The 22,943-nt window shown below is 40.2% G+C and overlaps 1 protein-coding gene across 4 annotated transcripts in view; it reads right to left on the reverse strand.

Moving 5' to 3' along the window:
• Positions 1-22,943, reverse strand: part of med30 (mediator complex subunit 30) — a 39,567-nt gene extending 16,624 nt beyond the window's left edge. Inside the window, exons 1-4 of one of the 4 annotated variants that reach the window (XM_067411688.1) lie at positions 22,837-22,943; positions 22,323-22,496; positions 22,090-22,248; positions 12,991-13,098 (exon numbers count right to left, since the gene is read on the reverse strand). In XM_067411688.1, coding sequence (XP_067267789.1) covers positions 12,991-13,098; positions 22,090-22,248; positions 22,323-22,475 — 420 coding nt within the window. In that variant the 5' untranslated portion in view covers positions 22,476-22,496; positions 22,837-22,943. Of the gene's footprint in view, positions 1-12,990; positions 13,099-22,089; positions 22,249-22,322; positions 22,520-22,687; positions 22,794-22,836 lie in introns of those variants that run through there. The other 3 variants (XM_067411689.1, XM_067411690.1, XM_067411691.1) reach the window with 3 other exon arrangements.

Raw genomic sequence — 22,943 nt, forward strand, 5'->3', positions numbered from 1 at the left:
ATGCTTTTTCTCTAGTGTGTGATGTTGCTCTTTGAGAATGAAGAAGGTCTGAAAAGTACAGAAAAATATAATTATAAAAAATTAAGAAACATTATAAATGTTATATTTATAAATTATTAAATAAAAAATTATAAATTGTATAAATTATAAATGTATTGAATAGGATGATATATATAATTTAGATATTTATATATCAACATTTTTTTTAACATTTATGTATATTTGCGCATGATTTACAATTTCATTCCCTCGATTCACTAAATGGTGCGCACGATTTACTATTTCGTTCCCTCGATTTGCTCAATGGTGCACACGATTTACTATTTCGTTCCCTCGATTTGCTAAATTGTGCACACGATTTACTATTTCGTTCCCTCGATTTGCTAAATTGTGCACACGATTTACTATTTCGTTCCCTCGATTTGCTAAATGGTGCACACGATTTACTATTTCGTTCCCTCGATTTGCTAAATTGTGCACACGATTTACTATTTCGTTCCCTCGATTTGCTAAATTGTGCACACGATTTACTATTTCGTTCCCTCGATTTGCTAAATTGTGCACACGATTTACTATTTAGTTCCCTCGATTTGCTAAATTCCCTCGATTTGTCAAATTGTGCACACGATTTACTATTTCGTTCCCTCGATTTGCTAAATGGTGCACAAGATTTACTAACTCGTTCCCTCGATTTGCTAAATGGTGCACAAGATTTACTAACTCGTTCCCTCGATTTGCTAAATTCCCTCGATTTGCTAAATGGTGCACACGATTTACTATTTCGTTCCCTCAATTTGCTAAAAGGTGCACACGATTTACTATTTCGTTCCCTCGATTTGCTCAATGGTGCACACGATTTACTATTTCGTTCCCTCGATTTGCTAAATTGTGCACACGATTTACTATTTCGTTCCCTCGATTTGCTAAATTGTGCACACGATTTACTATTTCGTTCCCTCGATTTGCTAAATGGTGCACACGATTTACTATTTCGTTCCCTCGATTTGCTAAATTGTGCACACGATTTACTATTTCGTTCCCTCGATTTGCTAAATTGTGCACACGATTTACTATTTCGTTCCCTCGATTTGCTAAATTGTGCACACGATTTACTATTTAGTTCCCTCGATTTGCTAAATTCCCTCGATTTGTCAAATTGTGCACACGATTTACTATTTCGTTCCCTCGATTTGCTAAATGGTGCACAAGATTTACTAACTCGTTCCCTCGATTTGCTAAATGGTGCACAAGATTTACTAACTCGTTCCCTCGATTTGCTAAATTCCCTCGATTTGCTAAATGGTGCACACGATTTACTATTTCGTTCCCTCGATTTGCTAAATGGTGCACAAGATTTACTAACTCGTTCCCTCGATTTGCTAAATGGTGCACACGATTTACTATTTCGTTCCCTCGATTTGCTAAATGGTGCACACAATTTACTAACTCGTTCCCTCGATTTGCTAAATGGTGCACACGATTTACTAACTTGTTCCCTCGATTTGCTAAATGGTGCACACGATTTACTATTTCGTTCCCTCGATTTGCTAAATGGTGCACACGATTTACTATTTCGTTCCCTCAATTTGCTAAAAGGTGCACACGATTTACTATTTCGTTCCCTCGATTCGCTAAATGGTGCACACGATTTACTATTTCGTTCCCTCGATTCGCTAAATGGTGCACACGATTTACTATTTCGTTCCCTCGATTCGCTAAATGGTGCACACGATTTACTATTTCGTTCCCTCGATTCGCTAAATGGTGCACACGATTTACTATTTCGTTCCCTCGATTCGCTAAATGGTGCACACGATTTACTATTTCGTTCCCTCGATTTGCTAAATTGTGCACACGATTTACTATTTCGTTCCCTCGATTCGCTAAATGGTGCACACGATTTACTATTTCGTTCCCTCGATTTGCTAAATTGTGTGCATGATTTACTATTTCGTTCCCTCGATTTGCTAAAAGGTGCACACGATTTACTATTTCGTTCCCTCGATTTGCTTAATTGTGCACAAGATTTACTAACTCGTTCCCTCGATTTGCTAAAAGGTGCACACGATTTACTATTTCGTTCCCTCGATTTGCTTAATTGTGCACAAGATTTACTAACTCGTTCCCTCGATTTGCTAAATGGTGCACACGATTTACTAACTTGTTCCCTCGATTTGCTAAATGGTGCACACGATTTACTATTTCGTTCCCTCGATTTGCTTAATTGTGCACAAGATTTACTAACTCGTTCCCTCGATTTGCTAAAAGGTGCACACGATTTACTATTTCGTTCCCTCGATTTGCTTAATTGTGCACAAGATTTACTAACTCGTTCCCTCGATTTGCTAAATGGTGCACACGATTTACTAACTTGTTCCCTCGATTTGCTAAATTGTGCACACGATTTACTATTTCGTTCCCTCGATTTGCTAAAAGGTGCACACGATTTACTAACTTGTTCCCTCGATTTGCTAAATGGTGCACACGATTTACTATTTCGTTCCCTCGATTTGCTAAATGGTGCACACGACTTACTATTTCGTTCCCTCGATTTGCTAAATGGTGCACACGATTTACTAACTCGTTCCCTCGATTTGCCAAATGGTGCACACGATTTACTAACTCGTTCCCTCGATTTGCTAAATGGTGCACACGATTTACTATTTCGTTCCCTCAATTTGCTAAATGGTGCACACGACTTACTATTTCGTTCCCTCAATTTGCTAAAAGGTGCACACGATTTACTATTTCGTTCCCTCGATTTGCTAAATGGTGCACACGACTTACTATTTCGTTCCCTCAATTTGCTAAAAGGTGCACACGATTTACTAACTCGTTCCCTCGATTTGCTAAATGGTGCACACGATTTACTAACTCGTTCCCTCGATTTGCTAAATGGTGCACACGATTTACTAACTCGTTCCCTCGATTTGCTAAATGGTGCACACGATTTACTATTTCGTTCCCTCGATTTGCTAAATGGTGCACACGATTTACTAACTCGTTCCCTCGATTTGCTAAATGGTGCACACGATTTACTAACTCGTTCCCTCGATTTGCCAAATGGTGCACACGATTTACTAACTCGTTCCCTCGATTTGCTAAATGGTGCACAAGATTTACTAACTCGTTCCCTCGATTTGCTAAATGGTGCACACGATTTACTATTTCGTTCCCTCGATTCGCTAAATGGTGCACACGATTTACTTTTTCGTTCCCTCGATTCGCTAAATGGTGCACACGATTTACTAACTTGTTCCCTCGATTTGCTAAATGGTGCACACGATTTACTATTTCGTTCCCTCGATTGGCTAAATGGTGCACACGATTTACTATTTCGTTCCCTCGATTTGCTAAATTGTGCACACGATTTACTATTTCGTTCCCTCGATTCGCTAAATGGTGCACACGATTTACTATTTCGTTCCCTCGATTTGCTAAATGGTGCACACGATTTACTATTTCGTTCCCTCGATTTGCTAAATTGTGCACACGATTTACTATTTCGTTCCCTCGATTTGCTAAATTGTGCACACGATTTACTATTTCGTTCCCTCGATTTGCTAAATGGTGCACACGATTTACTATTTCGTTCCCTCGATTTGCTAAATGGTGCACACGATTTACTATTTCGTTCCCTCGATTTGCTAAATGGTGCACACGATTTACTATTTCGTTCCCTCGATTTGCTAAATGGTGCACACGATTTACTATTTCGTTCCCTCGATTAGCTAAATGGTGCACACGATTTACTATTTCGTTCCCTCGATTTGCTAAATGGTGCACACGATTTACTATTTCGTTCCCTCGATTTGCTAAATTGTGCACACGATTTACTATTTCGTTCCCTCGATTCGCTAAATGGTGCACACGATTTACTATTTCGTTCCCTCGATTTGCTAAATGGTGCACACGATTTACTATTTCGTTCCCTCGATTTGCTAAATGGTGCACACGACTTACTATTTCGTTCCCTCGATTTGCTAAATGGTGCACACGATTTACTAACTCGTTCCCTCGATTTGCCAAATGGTGCACACGATTTACTAACTCGTTCCCTCGATTTGCTAAATGGTGCACACGATTTACTATTTCGTTCCCTCAATTTGCTAAATGGTGCACACGACTTACTATTTCGTTCCCTCAATTTGCTAAAAGGTGCACACGATTTACTATTTCGTTCCCTCGATTTGCTAAATGGTGCACACGACTTACTATTTCGTTCCCTCAATTTGCTAAAAGGTGCACACGATTTACTAACTCGTTCCCTCGATTTGCTAAATGGTGCACACGATTTACTAACTCGTTCCCTCGATTTGCCAAATGGTGCACACGATTTACTAACTCGTTCCCTCGATTTGCTAAATGGTGCACACGACTTACTATTTCGTTCCCTCAATTTGCTAAAAGGTGCACACGATTTACTAACTCGTTCCCTCGATTTGCTAAATGGTGCACACGATTTACTAACTCGTTCCCTCGATTTGCCAAATGGTGCACACGATTTACTAACTCGTTCCCTCGATTTGCTAAAAGGTGCACAAGATTTACTAACTCGTTCCCTCGATTTGCTAAATGGTGCACACGATTTACTATTTCGTTCCCTCGATTCGCTAAATGGTGCACACGATTTACTTTTTCGTTCCCTCGATTCGCTAAATGGTGCACACGATTTACTTTTTCGTTCCCTCGATTTGCTAAATTGTGCACACGATTTACTATTTCGTTCCCTCGATTGGCTAAATGGTGCACACGATTTACTATTTCGTTCCCTCGATTTGCTAAATTGTGCACACGATTTACTATTTCGTTCCCTCGATTCGCTAAATGGTGCACACGATTTACTATTTCGTTCCCTCGATTTGCTAAATGGTGCACACGATTTACTATTTCGTTCCCTCGATTTGCTAAATTGTGCACACGATTTACTATTTCGTTCCCTCGATTTGCTAAATTGTGCACACGATTTACTATTTCGTTCCCTCGATTCGCTAAATGGTGCACACGATTTACTATTTCGTTCCCTCGATTCGCTAAATGGTGCACACGATTTACTATTTCGTTCCCTCGATTTGCTAAATTGTGCACACGATTTACTATTTCGTTCCCTCGATTCGCTAAATGGTGCACACGATTTACTATTTCGTTCCCTCGATTCGCTAAATGGTGCACACGATTTACTATTTCGTTCCCTCGATTCGCTAAATGGTGCACACGATTTACTATTTCGTTCCCTCGATTTGCTAAATTGTGCACACGATTTACTATTTCGTTCCCTCGATTCGCTAAATGGTGCACACGATTTACTATTTCGTTCCCTCGATTTGCTAAATTGTGCACACGATTTACTATTTCGTTCCCTCGATTTGCTAAATTGTGTGCATGATTTACTATTTCGTTCCCTCGATTTGCTAAAAGGTGCACACGATTTACTATTTCGTTCCCTCGATTTGCTTAATTGTGCACAAGATTTACTAACTCGTTCCCTCGATTTGCTAAAAGGTGCACACGATTTACTAACTCGTTCCCTCGATTTGCTAAATGGTGCACACGATTTACTAACTCGTTCCCTCGATTTGCTAAATGGTGCACACGATTTACTATTTTGTTCCCTCGATTCGCTAAATGGTGCACACGATTTACTATTTCGTTCCCTCGATTTGCTAAAAGGTGCACACGATTTACTTTTTCGTTCCCTCGATTTGCTTAATTGTGCACAAGATTTACTAACTCGTTCCCTCGATTTGCTAAATGGTGCACACGATTTACTAACTCGTTCCCTCGATTTGCTAAATGGTGCACACGATTTACTAACTCGTTCCCTCGATTTGCTAAAAGGTGCACACGATTTACTAACTCGTTCCCTCGATTTGCTAAATGGTGCACACGATTTACTATTTTGTTCCCTCGATTTGCTTAATTGTGCACAAGATTTACTATTTCGTTCCCTCGATTTGCTAAATGGTGCACACGATTTACTCTTTCGTTCCCTCGATTTGCTAAATGGTGCACACGATTTACAATTTCGTTCCCTCGATTTGCTAAATGGTGCACACGACTTACTATTTCGTTCCCTCAATTTGCTAAATTGTGTGCATGATTTACTATTTCCTTCCCTCGATTTGCTAAATTGTGCACACGATTTACTAACTCGTTCCCTCGATTTGCTAAATGGTGCACAAGATTTACTAACTCGTTCCCTCGATTTGCTAAATCATGCACTTGATTTACTATTTCATTTAAACATGAAAACCTGTTCTAGTAGAGCCCAAAAACAACATCAAAACTTTGTTAAAGGGGACATATCATGAAAATTTTTCTGTGTTTAAGTGCTATAATCAGGTCCCCAGTGCATCAACAAACCCAGAAAATGTGGAAAAGGACAACCCAGAAACTACCTAAATTTATCCACTAACCATTCAGAAACGTCGAGTTTCATTCTAAAAGTTGTAACTTCTTCCTGTCTCTCCATCAGTGTCGACTCCGGTTTGAACAATGTAAGGCTAAAATGTTATTGACAATTGTCATTTTGGCTGCGTGAGATTCTCCAGTTTTGTTGTTGTTGAACATTGAAAGACCTTGAGCATTTAAAGTGGCAGATGACGTAACTGCAGCACATGCTTATAATAAACAGAATGTTATCATGTGGATGATAAAATCTTTATCATTCATGGTGTGAACAGCCCTTTACACATGGAAGATTTGGCGTTCAGAAAAAAACGAAGGAAAACAAAGCCAATACTCTTTATGCTGCTAATGAAAGGTATAATAAAACTCTCCAGAACACATACAAGATGTGTGAAGACAGATTGGTCGCGGTGATGAAGGCCACTCTAGATTGCAAGACCATTATTCAGCCTGGGCCCTGACAAACAGCAATTACCCCAATCGACAGATAATGAGAGCAGGGTGATCATTCAGTGACGGAACGTCCCATAAAGCAGCAGGACATTACCATACTCGCACTATACATCCCTCCACCACTTCACCAACTTGTTGGATCTCCAACAGTGATGAAGAATTCACTAAATCAAGCCTGAGCTCCATTGGCACAGCAAATGATGGCACTCAATCAACAGGACAATGGCATGACTCTATTAAAATGCGCAACCTAGCCTACAATGGGATGAGTCAGACAGCCGGTCTCCATTATGTTTCAACAAACTGACCTGAGTGCTAATTTTCAATCATCCATGGTTTCATTACTTTCATGCATGCATCCATTTGTTCGTTCAAGCTGATGTCTATCTTGCCTGTTCATCCATCAGTCCATTCATTACTATACCATTTTTTCTCTGCTTTCATCCGTCTATCTGTCCTTCCATCATCCTTCAAACCTCATGTTTCTAAAATGCTGTGCACATGCATAAAAATAATCCATCAATTCATCCATTGGTCCAGGTTTTCCCAAACTATAATATATAATTAATATAAATAATATTAAAGGTGAAGTATGTAATTTCTGCGACACTAGTGTTACCTTGCAGAACTACAAAAATAAGGCATATTTTCAAACAACTTTGCAAACACCCCTTTCGCCTCCCCAAACTCAAACATCACAATCACAGCTCTTACGGTTTTGTGAAGGCATGTCTCACCAGGTAAAAGTTTCAATAAAAGGTCCAACATATTAGAAATACTTTTAGCTGTGTTGCTTTGTGTCATGAGTAAGCAATTGAGTAGACTGTCACTCTGTCTAGAGCAAACGCGATCTGCGTCCCGTTTATAATAAACCTATCCAACGTATCTACACCGGGCGCATTTATAGACTGAATGTCTTTTCCCATGTAACACATCAGTTATGGTCCCACAGCAGCTAAATGCCCTCTGGCTCTGCCTGCTGCAGTAGCCACACCCCAAACTCTCAGCCTGCTACAGTAGCCACACCCCAAACTCTCCACCTGCTACAGTAGCCACACCCCAAACTCTCAGCCTGCTACAGTAGCCACACCCCAAACTCTCAGCCTGCTACAATAGCCACGCCCCAAACTCTCAGCCAACTACAGTAGCCAAACCCCAAACTCTCAGACTGCTGCAGTAGCCACACCCCAAATTCTCAGCCTGCTACAGTAGCCACGCCCCAAACTCTCCACCTGCTACAGTAGCCACGCCCCAAACTCTCAGCCTGCTACAGTAGCCACGCCCCAAACTCTCAGCCTGCTACAGTAGCCACACCCCAAACTCTCAGCCTCCTACAGTAGCCACGCCCCAAACTCTCAGCCTGCTACAGTAGCCACACCCCAAACTCTCAGCCTGCTACAGTAGCCACGCCCCAAACTCTCAGCCTGCTACAGTAGCCACACCCCAAACTCTCAGACTGCTACAGTAGCCACGCCCCAAACTCTCCACCTGCTACAGTAGCCACACCCCAAACTCTCAGCCTGCTACAGTAGCCACGCCCCAAACTCTCAGCCTGCTACAGTAGCCACACCCCAAACTCTCCCTCTGCTACAGTAGCCACGCCCCAAACTCTCCACCTGCTACAGTAGCCACACCCCAAACTCTCAGCCTGCTACAGTAGCCACGCCCCAAACTCTCCACCTGCTACAGTAGCCACACCCCAAACTCTCCCTCTGCTACAGTAGCCACGCCCCAAACTCTCCACCTGCTACAGTAGCCACACCCCAAACTCTCAGCCTGCTACAGTAGCCACACCCCAAACTCTCAGCCTGCTACAGTAGCCACACCCCAAACTCTCCCTCTGCTACAGTAGCCACGCCCCAAACTCTCCACCTGCTACAGTAGCCACACCCCAAACTCTCAGCCAACTACAATAGCCACGCCCCAAACTCTCAGCCTCCTACAGTAGCCACACCCCAAACTCTCAGCCTGCTACAGTAGCCACACCCCAAACTCTCCACCTGCTACAGTAGCCACGCCCCAAACTCTCAGCCTGCTACAGTAGCCACACCCCAAACTCTCAGCCTGCTACAGTAGCCACGCCCCAAACTCTCCACCTGCTACAGTAGCCACACCCCAAACTCTCCCTCTGCTACAGTAGCCACGCCCCAAACTCTCAGCCTGCTACAGTAGCCACACCCCAAACTCTCAGCCTCCTACAGTAGCCACGCCCCAAACTCTCAGCCTGCTACAGTAGCCACACCCCAAACTCTCCCTCTGCTACAGTAGCCACGCCCCAAACTCTCCACCTGCTACAGTAGCCACACCCCAAACTCTCAGCCTGCTACAGTAGCCACGCCCCAAACTCTCCACCTGCTACAGTAGCCACACCCCAAACTCTCCCTCTGCTACAGTAGCCACACCCCAAACTCTCAGCCTGCTACAATAGCCACGCCCCAAACTCTCAGCCAACTACAGTAGCCAAACCCCAAACTCTCAGACTGCTGCAGTAGCCACACCCCAAATTCTCAGCCTGCTACAGTAGCCACGCCCCAAACTCTCCACCTGCTACAGTAGCCACGCCCCAAACTCTCAGCCTGCTACAGTAGCCACGCCCCAAACTCTCAGCCTGCTACAGTAGCCACACCCCAAACTCTCAGCCTCCTACAGTAGCCACGCCCCAAACTCTCAGCCTGCTACAGTAGCCACACCCCAAACTCTCCCTCTGCTACAGTAGCCACGCCCCAAACTCTCCACCTGCTACAGTAGCCACACCCCAAACTCTCAGCCTGCTACAGTAGCCACGCCCCAAACTCTCCACCTGCTACAGTAGCCACACCCCAAACTCTCCCTCTGCTACAGTAGCCACGCCCCAAACTCTCCACCTGCTACAGTAGCCACACCCCAAACTCTCAGCCTGCTACAGTAGCCACGCCCCAAACTCTCCACCTGCTATATTAGCCACACCCCAAACTCTCAGCCTGCTACAGTAGCCACGCCCCAAACTCTCCACCTGCTACAGTAGCCACACCCCAAACTCTCAGCCTGCTACAGTAGCCACGCCCCAAACTCTCCACCTGCTACAGTAGCCACGCCCCAAACTCTCCACCTGCTACAGTAGCCACGCCCCAAACTCTCCACCTGCTACAGTAGCCACGCCCCAAACTCTCCACCTGCTACAGTAGCCACGCCCCAAACTCTCCACCTGCTACAGTAGCCACGCCCCAAACTCTCAGCCTGCTACAGTAGCCACGCCCCAAACTCTCAGCCTGCTACAGTAGCCACGCCCCAAACTCTCAGCCTGCTACAGTAGCCACGCCCCAAACTCTCCACCTGCTACAGTAGCCACGCCCCAAACTCTCCACCTGCTACAGTAGCCACGCCCCAAACTCTCCACCTGCTACAGTAGCCACGCCCCTAACTCTCAGCCTGCTACAGTAGCCACGCCCCAAACTCTCCACCTGCTACAGTAGCCACACCCCAAACTCTCCCTCTGCTACAGTAGCCACGCCCCAAACTCTCCACCTGCTACAGTAGCCACACCCCAAACTCTCAGCCTGCTACAGTAGCCACGCCCCAAACTCTCCACCTGCTACAGTAGCCACGCCCCAAACTCTCAGCCTGCTACAGTAGCCACACCCCAAACTCTCCACCTGCTACAGTAGCCACGCCCCAAACTCTCCACCTGCTACAGTAGCCACGCCCCAAACTCTCCACCTGCTACAGTAGCCACGCCCCAAACTCTCAGCCTGCTACAGTAGCCACGCCCCAAACTCTCCACCTGCTACAGTAGCCACACCCCAAACTCTCAGCCTGCTACAGTAGCCACACCCCAAACTCTCAGCCTGCTACAGTAGCCACACCCCAAACTCTCAGCCTGCTACAGTAGCCACACCCCAAACTCTCAGCCTGCTACAGTAGCCACACCCCAAACTCTCAGCCTGCTACAGTAGCCACACCCCAAACTCTCCACCTGCTACAGTAGCCACGCCCCAAACTCTCCACCTGCTACAGTAGCCACGCCCCAAACTCTCCACCTGCTACAGTAGCCACGCCCCAAACTCTCCACCTGCTACAGTAGCCACGCCCCAAACTCTCCACCTGCTACAGTAGCCACGCCCCAAACTCTCCACCTGCTACAGTAGCCACGCCCCAAACTCTCCACCTGCTACAGTAGCCACGCCCCAAACTCTCAGCCTGCTACAGTAGCCACGCCCCAAACTCTCAGCCTGCTACAGTAGCCACGCCCCAAACTCTCCACCTGCTACAGTAGCCACGCCCCAAACTCTCCACCTGCTACAGTAGCCACGCCCCAAACTCTCCACCTGCTACAGTAGCCACGCCCCTAACTCTCAGCCTGCTACAGTAGCCACGCCCCAAACTCTCCACCTGCTACAGTAGCCACGCCCCAAACTCTCCACCTGCTACAGTAGCCACGCCCCAAACTCTCCACCTGCTACAGTAGCCACGCCCCAAACTCTCCACCTGCTACAGTAGCCACGCCCCAAACTCTCCACCTGCTACAGTAGCCACGCCCCAAACTCTCCACCTGCTACAGTAGCATGCTACAAACTCACACTATTGGTTGAGCTGGAAAGAGGTTGACAGATCTGAGCGGCGCACTCTCAATGTTTTGATGGTGCATGGGGGGCTCAATGTCTAAATATCTGGGGAGATAAACCAATGAATAGCATACTAATAATGAACAATAAACTGGGTTAATGTATTTTAGAATGTATTTTAACCTGAAAACTTCCTAAAAAAACGATAAATATTTTATTTGTTCACTTGTATGTCCTGTGACCATCAGAGAACCGTGAACATGTAAATGCTGCAGAGGCAGATGCCAGAGAGCTGTAACACATCTGTGCTCCACATTCTGATGCAACCTTGACCTCCCCTGAGTTTGACATCCTTTATTCCCCCAACATGGTCGCCTCATCCAGCGTGTTATTTGCAGCTGGCTATTTGGCCGGTGAAAAGCTCCAGGGCCCTTGTCGCATGAGCATTTCCGTGCCGACTGCCTTTCATGAGCATGCTGCAGTTTTTAATAAGGCCGACTCAATGGCAGAAAGGAGTGCAGAAAAAAACATTGCCCTGTTAGAGCGAGATCATTTTGCTTTTACTGCAAGAATGTCATGAAATCCTTGGCAGAGAGTCATCAGGTTGCTTTTCAAATACAATGGCTTCATTATTTTGCAGATATCTCATCGCTTACCATGTTAAAGGACACTGTAAACATAGATTCTGAATAAGATCTCTTCAGGCAGTGAAGTGGCCTGTTTTGGGTTATATATATATATATATATACCTACTACCTTTCAAAAGTTTGAGGTCTGTGAGATTTGTTTTGGTTCTTGAAAGAAATCTCTTCTGCTCACCAAGGCTGAATTTTTGTGAAATATTATTACAATTTTAAAAAACTTTTTTCTATGGAAGCTTGTTTCCGCCACTAAATAAAAACATAAAAAAGGTAAATCTGACTTTTTTTCTCAGAATTCTGACTTTATAATTCTGACTTGTAAAAAAATTCTAACTTTATATCTCACAATTCTGACTTTATATCTCGCAATTCTGACTTTATAACTCGCAATTCTGACTTTATAACTCGCAATTCTGACTTTATAACTCGCAATTCTGACTTTATAACTCGCAATTCTGACTTTATATCTCACAATTCTGACTTTATAACTCGCAATTCTGACTTTATAACTCGCAATTCTGACTTTATAACTCGCAATTCTGACTTTATAACTCGCAATTCTGACTTTATATCTCACAATTCTGACTTTATATCTCGCAATTCTGACTTTATATCTCACAATTCTGACTTTATAACTCGCAATTCTGACTTTATAACTCTCAATTCTGACTTTATAACTTGCAATTACGAGAAAAAAAGTCAGAATTTTGAGATAAAAAGTCGCAATTACCTTTTTTATTTTTTATTTCTTAGCGGAAACAAGCTTCCATAGCTTTCTATGTGAATATATTTTAAAATTTTATTTTAAGTTCTGATGTAGGAGATGAGAATCAAACACCAGAGCATGGTGTCAATAGAATACATGAAATCATAAATGTATACCGTAAATACAATGCAAGTTGCCTTGGATAAAATCATCTGTCAAAAAAAAAAAAAGCTTTTCTAACCTTATTAACTTCCAGTACTTCTCTCCTCTCTTCGCTGGATGCACGCGTTTGATTGGCCATTCGGTCGTCCAGTTTAGAACTGTCATCCTCTACATAAGGGATAAGTTGCTAAAACAAGAGAGACAGAATAAAATGACCACATATCAGTAGCAGACGATATTAAATATCAAGCCCATTTCATGCTTCAACAATTCTACAGAAAATAATCAGGCACTTGTAAAACATCTAAATGTTGTAATAAAATACACAGATATTTTTAAAGGGGTGGATGATTATGATTTTCTCTTTTTTAACTTTAGTTAGTGTGTAATGTTGCTGTTTGATCATAAACAACATCTGCAAAGTTACGACGCTCAAAGTTCAATGCAAAGGAGATATTTTCTTTTATAGAAATCACTTTTAAGGACTACAACAAACGGCTGGTAGGGACTGCAACAAGCTTCTTCATGGGTTAGTGACATCACAAACCCTAAAATTTACATAAACCCCGCCCCCGGGAACACACAACAAAGGGGGCGGGGCCATGTTGTGCTGCTTTAGAGAAGAGGAAGAGTTGTTGTAGTCGAGTGTTGTTAATTTTACGCTGGACTGCTTCACAAACGAGGCTCAATTCAACGATGGAATTACAGAAAACATGAACATGACGGCACATGCTAGTGGATGAGTTGAATCAACTCCACAGCAACTACATCAATTTATCCACTAACCATTCAGAAACGTCTAAACGTTGTAACTTCTTCCTGAGTCTCTCCATCAGTGTCGACTCCGGTTTGAACAATGTAAGGCTGAACACCGTCGTCATTTTGTCTGCGTGAGATTCTCCAGCTTTGTTGTTGTTGAGCTGTTAAAGCTCCGCCCTCTTCTGGAAAGGGGGGTGGGAGCAGCAGCTCATTTGCATTTAAAGTGACACACACAAAAATGGCGTGTTTTTGCTCACACCCAAATATTTGACAAGCTATAATAAATGATCTGTGGGGGATTTTGAGCAGAAACTTCACAGACACATTCTGGAGACACCAGAGACTTATATTACATCTTGTAAATGGAGCATTATAGGTCCACTTTAAATAGCAGTCAATGATGAATGATGCTTTTTAGGTCCACATTGTTTAGTTACAGGCATCTACCAGCAAAAAGCCTGACCTCGCTCTGTAAACAAACAAACAAAAAAGTCTGGAGAGGTTTAACAATGATTCTATTTAGGTTTCATGCTCAGCTGAAGAGGAATGAGGCTCCTTTCGAATCTCGTCAGTATAAAAGTCTCACTACACACAAGTACTCACTTGCCTTCCTGAAGAACCATCTTAGATTAAAGTAGAATTTAAAAGATATGATGGTATTTGTGAACTGAAACATGCATTTTGATAGTTGGGTTATCTCTAAGCAGCCTAGCAAACTTGCGTTAATCTGAGCCGTTATCCAAAGCGACATGAAAAATAATACCCATGGTGGTTTGAATATAATTTTGTGTAAACATTGACTGCGGTGACCCACTGTCTAAACAACACGAGAGCTTAAGAGATGAGATTGTAAGGTTTAACAACCTAGTGAAGCCACAGTAATGGATTGTTGCATAATTCAAAAGGCTTTCATTGCAAGCGAAAGCAACACTACCAGATCTTAGGTTTTAAGTCTCATAGCATAACAGCCTCTATTTTGCCTGAAAGAATCACTCAATAAGCACTGCCCTTTTGGCTTTCAAATGAAGAGGTTTGAATAATTCAACTTCACAAATAGTCTGAGCCCCTCGTCAGCATTGGACGGGTTACAGGAAAAGCAGAACTGCCCTCGAATTAATCTCAACCACCTTTGGTACGACTCGATGTTTACCGCAGGACAACGGTTCAAATGGTTCTACCCTCATATGCTTTCTTAGATCCATAATGTGTCTTATTCTTTTTGTCAGGTTCCATCATTCTGTGACCTTGCCAAACAGACTTGCATCTCCACGCTTTAACATCACAGTGACACCTGCTGGTGTTCTGGATGAACAATCAGTGCGTGCAAGAGAATAAAAACACTCATTTCTGCACAAGCAGGTGGCTTTTTTCAAAACCAGCACTTTTTAAAGCTCTCATCATTAAAAAAAACTGCATTTAAATATGATTATTTTTCATTTTTACACTATGGGTCAGATTTACTAACAGCTTGCATCAGCGCAAACCTTCTTTTGGCGAGTGAATGCAGTGAAGAACAGTTACTTTTGCGGCTGACCTAATTGCATGTGCATTTGTAGGATTTTTCCTTTTAGATGCAAAATTTATAGGAAGAGAGTATTTAAATGAATCATGCAACGTGATTTACTAAGGGTTGCAGAAGTCAATTCACTGGCATTTGCTCCATTATTTAATGCCAAAAAAGCATAATTTTGCGCTTGATATGATTATACACTTGCGTTTGTCATTATGCATCTGTTTTCTTTAATGTCAGTAGATCAGCGATTGCGGTTTTACACTAATTTTACATTTTAGTAAATATTCTTTCATCCAAAAATTCAACATCCAAGAAATATTTTCAGTGTGAAATGACAGATGGGAAAATTTCTTCAATAATTTTAATGTAATTTGTGTCACTGACTATTAATTAATGACTATAAATGCATTTTTTATCATGTATCTCATATTATAAGGCTACTTTTATAAAAAACATTTGCCACATGACCATTTAAAAAGAACTAAGGCAAAATGGTGAGTAAAATGTTAAAAAAATATGACCTAAAATATACACATCATCTTATATAATTGATATACATTTTGGCCTAAGATCTTCATAAAACATGCTATGCATTAACGAGCCATTACAACTGAATATATTCTAGCATTCAAAAGTTTAATGTTTTTAAAAGAAGTCTCAAGGTTGCATTTATTTAATCAAAAATATCACAATTACTGCTAAAAATATTACAACTGTTTTTTTATGTGAATATACAGTAAAGTGTAATTTATTCCTGTGATCAAAGCTGAATTTTCAGCATCATTACTCCAGTCTTCAGTGTCACATGACCCTTCAGAAATCATTCTAATATGCTGATTTGCTGCTCAAGAAACATTTATGATTATTATCAACACACAAAAAGCAGTGCAACGGATTAAATGATTTATATTTTCAGCAGGCAACAGAAAAATCAAGTACCAAATTCTGAATCACTCATATTTCGGGGCTCTGCGGTTTTACAGAACAGACCTTACAGTCTTTCGGCCGTCACATGCCAGCAGAGAGGCAAGAAGGAAAAATCTGATCATATGAAAAGCAAGGGAGGGAGAGAGAAAAGCCCCTGGCAGGTTTGTCAAGGGAGTGAATGCAGAAAACCACAGGCGAGTGACTGGCCAAGCAGAGAGAGAGAGAGAGAGAGAGAAGAAGACACAAGCCGAAGCTCGAGGACTGATTTAATTAGCTTTGTGCTCTTTAGGTCTGAACAATTTCAGAAGAGAACAAAAGCATTTGAGGGTGTGTTCAAACTTGGCAGGTTCGGTTGGATTAAAACGAACTCTGGTGCAATTGTTAGTACGGTTCATTTGAATAAGTGTGAAGGCTGCCATCTGATCTCTGGTGTGTCTCTCAACCTTTTCAGGGAGTCTCCGTCCACCTCCAAACAAACTCTGGTGTGGTTCGACTGAAATATGAACGCAACACGGACCAAAGACATCTAAACGAACCAAAAACAGGACATGATGTCACAAGATGTGACTCTAAAAAGGACAGAATGCTCAAGTATACCCGGGCTGTGTTCAAAATCGCCCCCTATACAATTAAATAAGACCATTTTTAGTGGTGTCTGAAACCATAGTGGATGTTATCGAGTGCACTCATTCAATCCCATAGTGCACCGCAATGACGAGTGTACAACCGATGTATACTCAACAGCAAGAGAATACCCATAATGCACTGCAAGAGTCGTGAACCAAATGATTTTTTTTGTCCAAAGGCCTTAATAATAATAAAAAACAAAGATATGACATTCAAAGTGTGTAAGGTAGTACAACTAGATCTCTTTTATTGAATCCAAAAGGTTTTAATTATATTTGCTACATATAAATGTGTTTTAAAGATTTTGAAGTGTCAAAAGGTCATTCGGTTTAACCATCCAAAGGCCATTTAATTGCATTAGAATATCTTTAAATGTAATAAATTTATATATTTTTTATTCTGGCATGATTTTATAACATCATATATCAACATGGTGCAAAATGGTATTAAAATTATGTGTAGAAGTCGTTGCTTTGTTATGAGAAAGAATGCCTGGAAAAATGAATTTCACTGATGTCATTTGGAATAACCAATATACCATTTTGGATCAAGTCATGTGGTCAGTATCATGTGACATCATTCAGACACCTGCAAAGAACCACATGGTCATGAAGTAAAGTAACTAACTCTCTCTTAACTATTTGAAAAATTCATGTTTTCATGTCCCGAAACATCAGGTCATTCGGTACAACCGCTATAAAACATGGAAAATGTTGTAATATTTTAAAAACTTGTACTAAATATAAAATGTTTGATTGTCCTTTTGCTAGATATCAGTCTGTTAGCATTGTCTGAAAACATCGTCATTCGGTATAACCAAAAGTGCCATTTGGTAAAAGCGAAATTTTGGTTAAACCGAATGACTTTTTTGGTGACAAAAGATCTTGTAAAAAATGACAAAAGCAGTGTTAATTACGGAAGAGGATTAGGGCCAAGCAATAATAAAAAAATAAAACCATCTCGAGATTAAAGTTGTTAAATTTCGAGAAAAAAGTCTAAATAAAATGTTGAGATTAAAGTTGTTAAATTACGAGAAAAAAAATTGTTAAATTTCGAGAAAAAAGTCGAGATAAAATGTTGAGAATAAATTCTCGTTTTTTCTCGTAATTTAATGAATTTATTCTCAACATTTTATTTTGACTTTTTTCTCGTAATTTAACGAGTTTATTCTCAACATTTTGTCTCGACTTTTTTCTCGTAATTTAATGAGTTTATTTTCAACATTTTATTTAGACTTTTTTCTAGAAATTTATTGACTTTTTTTCTTGTAATTTGATGAGTTTATTCAACATTTTATCTCAACTTTTTTCTAGAAATTTATTGACTTTTTTTCTCGTAATTTAACGAGTTTATTTTCAACATTTTATTTTGACTTTCTTCTCGAAATTTATTGACTTTTTTCTTGTAATTTAACGAGTTTTTCCTCGTAATTTGATGAGTTTATTCAACATTTTATTTTGGCGTTTTTCTCTAAATTTATTGACTTTTTTCTTGTAATTTAACAAGTTTATTCTCAACATTTTATCTCGACTTTTTTCTCGAAATTTATTGACTTTTTTTCACATAATTTAACGAGTTTATTTTCAACATTTTATTTAGACATTTTTCTCGAATTTATTGACTTTTTTCTTGTAATTTATGAGTTTATTCTCAACATTTTATCTCGACTTTTTTCTTGAAATTTATTGACTTTTTTCTCATAATTTAACCAGTTTATTCTCAACATTTTATTTAGACATTTTTCTCGAAATTTGACTTTTTTCTCGTAATTTAACGAGTTTATTCTCAACATTTTATCTCGACTTTTTTCTTGAAATTTATTGACTTTTTTCTCATAATTTAACCAGTTTATTCTTAACATTTTATTTAGACATTTTTCTCGAAATTTGACTTTTTTCTCGTAATTTAACGAGTTTATTCTCAACATTTTATTTAGACATTTTTCTCGAAATTTGACTTTTTTCTCGTAATTTAACGAGTTTATTCTCAACATTTTATCTCAACCTTTTTCTCGAAATGTATTGACTTTTTTCTCATAATTTAACGAGTTTATTCTTAACATTTTATTTCGACTTTTTTTCTCAAAATTTAACGAGTTTTTTTCTCGAAATTTAACAACTTTAATCTTGAGATGGTTTTATTTTTTTATTATTGCTTGGCCCTAATCCTCTTCCGTAGTTAATTGATTATAAAAACACTTCAAAATTATAAAAACTTCAAAATCTCCATTATGTTTTTTTACACTTTTAAAAACCGCTCTATAAACCTTTTAAGTAGACTTTGTTGACGTTAAATGCATTATAAAAGAACATAAATCACAGCACCTTTCAGATGATAAAAACACATTTATAGTCCGTGAAAATTTGGCTTAGCAAATATTTTGGCGATTGGTCGATGAACCCACTTTGAGAACTTCAGATGTCTTTGGTCTACGTTCACACTTCACAGTTTGTTTGGAGTTTCCAAGGAAGTGTCCACCTGTCGGCAGCAAGCGGAGTAAGAAAGAGCCAGATAGTTAATATAACGCGGACAACACGTTACTCAAGGTCCAGACACTGAAAGATGGATGTGTTCTGCCAGCTGCCTGAAAACAATGATTCAGTGAGGTTCACTCGGGTTGATTACTTTGAGGGGACTGAAGTGGATGGAAAAAGTGAGCTGGTAAATGAAATGACATGGCTATTTCTTTTTCGGTGTGCAGGAAATTCCACCGTTGGGAGCCGATGATTGCCTGGGTTGGAAAACGCTGACACGAGGGATTTCGCCAGCTGTTCATTACCGAGCGCCGCAGCTAATTAGCGAGGTGATGAGGTAATGCCGCTGACTCCATTATCGCACTTCCTGTTTGGAAAGAAAGCGCAACAGGAGCTAAAGAGAACACCTGAAATCCAAACAGACGAGGTTGGGCCAAAATAAATACCCTGTGAGCACAGGGGCTTTTCTGTTAATGAGAAGGAAGAACCTGAATTTCCAATTCTCAGGGCTGTTGTTCATGCCCTCCAGTTAAAGCTACCGCAGATCTAATGACTTCATTCCAGCGATAAAAGAAAAGAGACTGCATGAATGACTGGCTTAAACGACTCTACAGACCAGCTGTGCATTCGATCCAGCTCTTTGGGATTCATTTGCTCTCGTACACATTTGAGTTGTAATTCCTGAGCGCCAAATTTATGATTACATCTCTGTCCTCGTGTCTAAATCATAGCTACACTTTATGTGTTTCACATTAACCTGTGATTAATGATGCAAACAGTGCTGTTTTAGTTTTATTATAGTTGTTTTAATATTTTGAATTAGCTTTTATATTTATATATATTTTTTATTTTAGTTTTCATGTTAATTTTAATTTGATTTTTAGTAATTATGTGCTTTTTTTATTTTAATTAGTTGTTATTTGTGTTTACGTTTTTTTATATTTAAGTTTAACTTTTTTGATTATTTATTTTCAACTTTATTTCCAAGACAACATTTCTCATTTTAAGTTTAACTACTATTTATTTTTATTTTATTTCAGCTTTATTTTTATTAACAGAAATGTTTTTAATAGTTTTAGTTTTATATATATATATATACAGCAGTGTCCAAAAGTGATGTCCGGAGGGGATATTTGTTTTTAATTAACTTTCAACTTTGATTAAACCATCGAAATATGAGGAATTTTTTTTTTTTTTTTTTTTTTTTTTTAATATTTTAAATATGAGGGAAGGACAAAACACTAAACTTGGTTAAGGTATTTATCTGACTAAATTATAGCTACAGTTTTTATTTTACTATGCAAAAAATAGAAAAACAAAAAGCTGACATAAAAAAGCAGAAATTGACTACACCATAATTAGTTAATATTTTGTTGGTTCTCTCTTGTTTTTGCATGTGCAAAATTTTGTTTTTGCATAATTTCTTTGTATGACAGACAGCCTGGACAAAAATTATGTTACACAATTTATCTCATTTCAGCTATGCAATATGCTTACAAAACATTTTTTTAATAATATTTGAATAATAAAGGATGAAAATGTCAACTTTCCTATAGGCCGGACATCACTTTTGGCCTCTACTGTACATCCTTTCTTCCTGATTTAAACGTTATTTTATATTCCAGATGTTTCTGGACACATAGAAGTCGTTAAACCAGCACTTGAGAAGATCTGAAAAACATGCAAGCTCTTGTAAAGCTTGTTCTTTACAAGTCCAGACCTGACGTCAATGAGCTCTTGACCAGTGGGAATCTCAGCTGGACTCGATCGCTAGAAGTTGGAAATGTGATTCAAGGATGTTTCCTCTAGTAGAAACTGAAAGCTAGAGCTCAAGAGGTGCACTAATTAAACCGTTTGCAGGCAGGAATAATGTTATGGATGGACTGAATTCCCTGATGCACAAGATCAAATGAACTCACTCCTAAATATTCACTCTAACGCCACTCTTTCAAGTTATCAACCCCTCGTAATATAATTAATACTTCTAAAAAATGTACTTAAAATTATGCACGGTTACACAGGAGATACTCCAATCATGTCAGTGGCCTAGAAGAAGCGATTTTATTCTATATAGGCCAGTGATTTTCTCAAAGATCCCATTGTCCACAACAATAGTCAAAGGCACACAGTTGTTTGTGACTTAAATGTTTTTTTTATAGCAAAGTACCAATGTACCGGCCAATTATCGGTATCGACTGATAAAAGCTAGTATTTTCACTATCGGCCACTGTTTAAAAACAATTGTTTATATCCTGTCAATCAAAATGGTGTGGGAAAACATGTCCAGTCTGTGTGAAGAAAATCTCTCATGTTGAATTTAGGGCAAGATAACGCGACAATAACGCAAAAACAAAAATGGTGCATGCTTTATTTGACCAAAATTATGCTATAATTATACAAATTCCCTGTGTATTCCCATTAATTCCTGTTGATTCCCATATATTCCTGTTCATTCCCATGTATTCCCATGGAAAGTTACCAGTTTTGAAAATTCCCAAATTTTTGCAACCCTAATTAAAACAATAATGAGTTTTTAGGTTAGGTTTAAAAATGCGTTGATTCTGAGCATCTCTAATATGAAAAAGAAATGCGTTCAGAAATGCAATGTGAGAGAAAAGAAACATTTTGACCAGGTTTAGAGTGAATATAAATCTGAGTATCATCTGCATTAAACCTGAGCGATCTTGAGAGGAAATATATACTGTAAACGCTAAAAAAGTAAAGGGCCTAGAACAGAACCCTGAGGGACACCAAAAAATAATCTTCTAATGGCAAACGTTCCACTAATGCAAAGTTACCAGCAAATCTGCATCAAATGTAACAAAAGATTAGTTCCAAATTCCGAGCGGAATGACTCAATATGAACGCATAATCTCACCTCGGGAGGTATCGGCTCCAGCCCAGCGCAGTTCTCATTGCATTTGTCGTAGACGAGACGGAGCTTGCGGAAAAGCACGGAGAGCATCCGCAGGTGCTCCTGCAGTTTCCCCAACCGGTCCTGATGAGTGTTGGGATGATAGGTGACTCCGTTCGGCAGCTGAGCGAGGAGACAGAGAGCGTCAGACAGGTGGAGAGCGGGGTCAGTCTTCACATGTGGATGGATGAACTCACCTGCATGTTTCTCAGCAGCTGAAAGATCTCCATGGTGCGTAAAACGATGTCCTGCACCGTCTCCTGTCCGATCCGACATAGTGAGGCTGTGTTCACATCCCGAGCTGCCTGAGCCTGTTGCCCGGGGAACGGGGCCAGAGGAGGGGTTGTCATGGGGACAGCGGGATGCAGGCACTGATGGAAGGATGGACGGATGGCTGTTCAGCGGGATTTAGTGGCATGACGGTCATTTAATACGAGAGAATATTAAGTGGAATATTGAACCACACACACTTGCAACACATTTTTAAGCATTGTCTAATGAAACCATAAACGTAATTTAAATGCAATAAACTACGAAAGGTAATTAAAACGCATACACATACATATTATTTGAATGGAAGAAAACATTATTACGAAGCTACTATCATCACATATGTACTGTCTAACAGAACTGGATAATAGCATATATGTGACATAAACACGGAAAATGATATTCGTCTGAACATATGCAACATTAACAGCGTTTAAATACCTTTTCCACTATGTTAGTGTTGTTGACAAAACGTCATTTCTTCCGTGCCGTGATCTCGTCTGAGTCAGCCATCGCGAGATTTCATGAGAAGTCACTGTGTACAGTTG

This window comes from Chanodichthys erythropterus, chromosome 15 (genome assembly GCF_024489055.1).
Source record: "Chanodichthys erythropterus isolate Z2021 chromosome 15, ASM2448905v1, whole genome shotgun sequence".
NCBI classification, from domain to species: Eukaryota; Metazoa; Chordata; class Actinopteri; order Cypriniformes; family Xenocyprididae; genus Chanodichthys; species Chanodichthys erythropterus.